Source organism: Juglans regia, chromosome 6, assembly GCF_001411555.2.
Source record: "Juglans regia cultivar Chandler chromosome 6, Walnut 2.0, whole genome shotgun sequence".
Lineage (NCBI taxonomy): Eukaryota > Viridiplantae > Streptophyta > Magnoliopsida > Fagales > Juglandaceae > Juglans > Juglans regia.
This window is the reverse complement of record NC_049906.1, coordinates 32,749,397-32,755,571: the sequence shown is the minus strand read 5'-3', so window position 1 is coordinate 32,755,571 and position 6,175 is coordinate 32,749,397. Positions and strand designations below refer to the sequence as shown.

The following is a 6,175-nucleotide window of genomic DNA, read 5'->3' as shown; positions in this document are numbered from 1 at the left end:
TGCAGGCAGAACTCCACTGAATTGGGAAATTAGGTCTGCCATTGCACTTGGAGCTGCTCGTGGCATCGAGTATCTGCACTCGCAAGGTCCCAGTGTCTCTCATGGAAACATAAAATCATCCAACATCCTCCTCACCAAATCCTATGATGCCCGAGTTTCTGATTTTGGTCTCGCACACCTTGTCGGGCCCTCCTCCACTCCCAACCGAGTTGCTGGCTACCGAGCCCCTGAGGTTACCGACCCTCGGAAAGTATCCCATAAGGCAGATGTCTATAGCTTTGGTGTCTTGCTCTTGGAACTGCTAACTGGGAAGGCCCCCACTCATGCCCTTTTGAATGAGGAAGGGGTCGATCTTCCCAGATGGGTGCAGTCCATTGTACGAGAAGAGTGGACTTCTGAGGTCTTTGATCTTGAGCTCCTCCGCTACCAGAATGTTCAGGAGGAGATGGTCCAGCTATTGCAGCTTGCAGTAGACTGTGCTGCCCAGTATCCTGATAAACGCCCTTCAATGCCTGAAGTTGCAAGGCGCATTGAAGAGCTACGTCGTTTTAGCTTGCGAGAAGATCATGGCCCTCAACCTGATTTCATCAATGAGTCAGATGATGTGTCTTCTCGGTAAGTTCTTCAGTGACTGCCACCATCCCTTCCTAATGGATTGTAGAAGACTCTTCACTGTTTTCTTATGCCCATATATTGTGTTAATTCTGGTGGTTTGGTTGTATGCTTGATCCGGGCCTCCCCCATCTTCTTTCCTTAGGAGCCAACTGTCAATTTTTTCATTTCCTTTTGTAATTTTTTTTTCTCTTCTCCCATTTCCCCCATTGTACTAGTTTGTTATTGCCCTTTTCTCATTAATACTTTGGGGTGGGTATCTGTTCCATTAGTCATTGTTGGATGATGGTGGTTGTAATTATTACTTTTGCTTTTACTTTCGCTTTTGCTTTTGATGCAACTTTTAGCCTGCTGAAGTTGAGATGTTGCAGTTGCTCTTATAGGTTGGTTGTGACGTCTCTTCATTTGATTCAATCTCTTAAACCCATTGCTTTGTGGCATAAAGCTTAGATTCGCATGCAAATCCTACCTTGGTAAAGATGTATTGATGCTCACCAAAGCCCTACCATTTTTCTCCCCTTAAGCAACTGGTATTAGATGTTAGTAGTGTCGAAAATAAAAGTTGAGGGATGGGGTCCACACAAAAGGGTTAATAAAATGACAACTAGAGACAACTCGATGGTCCAGTATATTTTTGGCTATACTAAGCACTAACAATGATTTATGTATCTTATCTTTTAAAATACATCACTAAAATCTATTTTTATTTATTTATACACTGACTTTTACAATATACTATACATCAATTTATCTATTTTTTCTTTATATTACATTATTTAATAGTTTGTTAGAAAAAAAGTACAAGGAGAGACAAATTATTGTGAGAGATAAAGTATATGAAAAGAGAATAAATAAATAAAATATTTTTACATTTGTGAATAGTTCATGCTAAATGTAGCTGAACATTGTAGTAAAATGTAAAATAGATTTGAAAATAAATGATCCATTGGAGGCACTTTTGAACTACTTTTTTTCAAATTTTAGATAAAAGGGGTGCTCTAAGACAGACCATTTTGAAGTTTATTGATGTAATGGTCCAAAATGTTATCCACCTTGCTATTGTAATTAAGGGCTGTTTAGTTATACAAAATTAAATTATCTCATCTCATATAATTATTACAATTTTCTCAAACTTTCACACAAAATATAATAAACAATTCAATTTTTTTAAATTTTAAAATAAAAATTATATTATAATAATATTTTATTCAACTTTCAATAAAACATATCATCTGAAGTGAGGCCTCTCATGGTATATTGGAGGGGATAGGACAGATGCACTGTTTGAAACTAATGTGTGGGGAATTACTTTGAAAGTGAATGATATAAACGTAATCTTTTTTGCAACCCTATTGTAAATAGATGGTATTTTTTTTTTTTGTAAAATCATATCACTATTTTACGACTTATTTGTATTAAAATTCTCTTAATTTTATAACAGAGTTGAGTATGTTAACTCCAGAACTCTTCTGACAGCTACAGGAGTCATTGTGTGTAAGGACTACCAATTATTGTGTTCGAGTATTGATGCTCCTATGTTACATTCTGGTTAGTAGTCAGAAACAAACAACACAATAGCAAAGACAACCATTCAAAAAAATATTCTAATTTCACTGAGAGAACACTTTCTGCAGCAACACATACTGCATAAACTTTGAAATTTCAAAACATCAAGGAGTGGCAGTCGAATGATACTGTCTTTGAAAGTTGATTACTATGATCATTTTTGGTGGACCAAACAGCTGCATGTAAATGGAGGGAGGGGTCAGCTGTTAAAGTTGAGTAGACAGTCTGATATTTGTGGTCCTACTCCCAGTTGATGCTTAATTTTTGTTGGCATCCAAAGCCTTGGAAACTTAAAAATCTCTTTTAGGGTCTCCTAATTTTTGTTCTGTTTTGTTTTCCTCAGTTTTGTAAAGAAGATTTAAATAAATAAAAAAAGAACGTTGGAAAAGGAAACAAAGATACATACATATACACTTCCCAATTCCGATATGGGTGGGTTTGTTTCATTGTTTGTCTCTTTGCTATTGCTATCTGTCTTGCTTGTCATTTGCTTTGCTGAAGATTCAAAACGGCTCTGTAGTAAAGATAAGTCCAAAACATTTCATCAAATAATACAAAAACTGGACACTTTCAGTCCCATTTTCAAAATGGACCAAGAACCCACTAGATGAACCCTTTCCCCTGGCCAGTTTGTCCTACAAATGTTGTAGCTCAAGACAGAATACTTATAGGCTTTAGCAATATAAAGTATAAACCTTTGTGCAAGCTGGAAACTGTGCCATGTGAGGAGATTAGTCAATTCAGATCTGTATTTTCTTTGTAATTTTTTGGAGCTATTGCATATATTGTATCTGTCAACGATAAAGTTATTGTTGACAACTTGGGGGGAGGGACCAATCTGATCTAATAAAATAAGCATTATGGAAATTTTTATTCTTTAGTTGGAAGGATTTGGTAGGTAACCCCAAGGGGTTGGCCAAAGTGGTGAAGGTGGTCTTAGGGTATCACTTCCTTTAACGTCCAAGATTCAACACCTAAAGAGTGCAAACAATCATTTGGGGCTACACCTTCTGGTGAAAAGTTAGCGATTTAACCAGTTTCGTGTAAGGAAACTTCTTAGGATATAGTGCATAGGGACCGTGGTTTACTTTGCAGGAGTGGGTCCAAAAGGTCCTGCCTTGAAGAGGTTCTCCGACATAATAATAAAAAAAAAAGTTTTGGTAGGTATAGCAAACTTTCTTATTAATGAGGAGGCCTAAACATTCATTAGTTAGGTCTACAATGACAAGAATTTAGTAATTTATTTTACAGGCTGCAAAGTGCAACTTTGGACCTGTATTTTTTATTTTTTAATTTTATTTTTGGATTTTAGCATTAGATACTCCTGGCTAAATTTCTCACATTGCCTTAGAGCATTAAATTTTTTTATTTATTTTATTCTTATACATTACACTCAACCTTTTTGATAGGTTATACAACACACTCTTACTGTAAACCATCATCAGAATCCATCCCTAAACTTCAATTTATATTACCAAGTTTGAGTTTCAATGTACACCTTGTGATCATTTCTATTTTAGTTTTTAATGTTCTTTTTGAATTTGATAATTTCTTTCTTATATATATATATATATATATATATATATATTATGCATGGCTTTTGATTACAGTGAGTAAAATGAAAGGAAACCCCCGAAGATGAGGCCATTGAAAGACCATTCATTACATAATACAAACCCCATTACCCCAAATATCAGATATAGGCCAAAGAAAATGGGCATTAAAAGAATGCCTAATGTTTAATGTATCGATAAAATCTCTGTTAAGATGGAAAAAGAAAAAAAACCCCAGATTTCATATTAACTATCATCGAGGACATTCACCACATATCTCAACACTATCAAAACTGGAAATTTGCTAAAATACATCGATCTTAAAATCGATATGCATACTCAGTGACGCAATGGGCAGCTACCAATCATGTTTTTGAAAGCCCACCCTTCGATAAAATTCCTATTGCTTTTTGTATATTGACAGTGAAAAGGATCCACTTTAAAGATTTGTAACTTTAAACTTTAATTTATAATATGCTTGATTAGAAAGAGGAAAAAAAAAAGATGGAAAAAAACAACAAATAACATAACACGATCTTATTATTTGAATATTAACATATTGGACAAATTGCAATTTTCTTTTAATCCAAGTTTGAGGATTAAATGGAAACTTTAGTAGTTGTCAAAGGAACCATAATTTGGAGAGAAAACATGGATTCCCTTTAAAAGAATCAGAGAATGAAATGAGGACGGACGGATCTTGCTAAGCTAAAACTTAAAATAGGGAGAGTATTTGTCTTTTAGTTTTATTGATAAAGTTTCCTACTGGCATATAAGAAACTTGAGAATAAATATTGTTTAGTCAGGGACCAAGAAAAAAGTTGAAAAAAAGAAGAGAAAGGATTAATATTAGTGCTATACAACTATAGATCAATTATCAAATTATCAAAATTTCATAGGCTTGTCTATGGGGTTTTTTTTTTCTTCAGACAGCAGTATAACTACTGAAATAAAAGTGAAGTTGTGAGTTCAAATAAGTTTGTTGAATTGTTATAACTTAATAATAGGTATGTTGATGCCAAAAATCACAGAACAAGCTGGAATGAGATAAAGAGTCATTTACAGCATTTGGTGGTGACCCGGTCCTCGATCAGCATCATCTGGAGCCCACGATAGCAGTCCGGAGAGATGGTATGGTGTTCGTACGTACATCCATAGCAATGACTAGAAAATAAATACATGAAATATAAATAGTGATAGAGATATAGATTTACGTAGTTTGGTACACGGCCTATTAGGGGTGGGCAGTGGGGGCGCGCCCTATTTCAAAAAAAAAATTATATATTTTTTAATAAGATTTATAATTATATTATATTATAATTTGGATTTAAAAAAAATTAGACTAAAAAATAAATTATAGATCTAGTGAATCATATGGTTGAGCGGGGTGTTGTTTCAACCCCACCCCCCATACCGGTGTGGGGTTGAAAACCCTCCCCCTGCATGGTGCGGGGCGGGGTAGCCTACGTCTACGAATCGTTTGGAATACAAATCCACTATAATATGATTATTTTATAGTCTCTCATAGTCTCTCATTTCTCTCTATACAATAGAGGTCGGAGACCTCTTTTCTAGAGAAGATAATATCCTAGAGCTCTTATTCTTCGGTTGATGATGACATATGTGTTCTTGTAATCGTCCCCTCTTGTCCATCATATATCAGATACCTTTTATTGTGGTCCTGTCAGTGATAAGTGAGGAAATTAACTTTATGTCACTCTTCTTTTGCGTGTTTGGCTTATTTTTATTTCCTTTCTCATTTTTCTCTATTTCCTCTTCCCATCTGACATTTGTTTTTTCTTATCTCCTCATTGTCTCTTCCTACTTGCCTCCTATGGTGACCTTTTGATTGGTTGGGCTGGGTATATTTGGACCTATTATTTTTACCCCGTCAAGGTAAATAAATGTATACAGACGCAGACATACAAAGGTTAGTCATATATTTCTACCAAACAAAATGCTGGGAGTAAGAAAACAATATGTTTGAAAAGAAATGAAAATTATCATAAAATATTGAGTAGTTCTGTTAAAAAGGGTACTAACAACGTAACACGTTCACAATAAAAGGGATTTAAGGTATACCTCTAGTATCATCCTTCACTGTAGGCATGTTGGCTTGATGGTTGCTTCACTTGCTTAGTTTCCTAACTCACTTTCATGGAGCTAAATTCCAAGACGGCTAGCTTTCATCGGATGTGCTGCTCAACAGGCTAAGCTCTACATGTTGATGGATGATGATGCCTCTGTGTAAGAGTCGTTGTTCAAGTGATGAATGAGAGAGCTAGAAGAAGCCACAAAATACTGAAGTACATGTTTTTGCAGGCTCTTTTTAATTTTGGCAACTAGTGGCTAAATTGATAGAGTTCCACCCAATTAGGATTCTCTATGGCTAGTCAACTAATAGACTTTTATCCATATCTCCCATTCAAATTTATATATCTTAA

The 6,175-nt window shown here is 35.1% G+C and overlaps 2 protein-coding genes across 5 annotated transcripts in view; one reads left to right on the top strand and one right to left on the bottom strand.

Moving 5' to 3' along the window:
• Positions 1-992, top strand: part of LOC118348673 (probable inactive receptor kinase RLK902) — a 1,858-nt gene extending 866 nt beyond the window's left edge. Inside the window, exon 2 of the mRNA XM_035690767.1 lies at positions 6-992. Within this exon, the coding sequence (XP_035546660.1) occupies positions 6-619 (614 nt within the window). The 3' untranslated portion in view covers positions 620-992. The remainder of the gene's footprint in view (positions 1-5) is intronic.
• Positions 993-4,677: 3,685 nt separating this feature from the next.
• The window catches only part of LOC109006187 (probable serine/threonine protein kinase IREH1), a 37,781-nt gene continuing 36,283 nt past the window's right edge, over positions 4,678-6,175 (bottom strand). For all 4 annotated transcript variants that reach the window (XM_018985389.2, XM_018985391.2, XM_018985390.2 and 1 more), the window contains exons 20-21: positions 5,814-5,974; positions 4,678-4,895 (exon numbers count right to left, since the gene is read on the bottom strand). The gene's annotated coding sequence lies outside the window, so the exon portion shown is untranslated. The remainder of the gene's footprint in view (positions 4,896-5,813; positions 5,975-6,175) is intronic.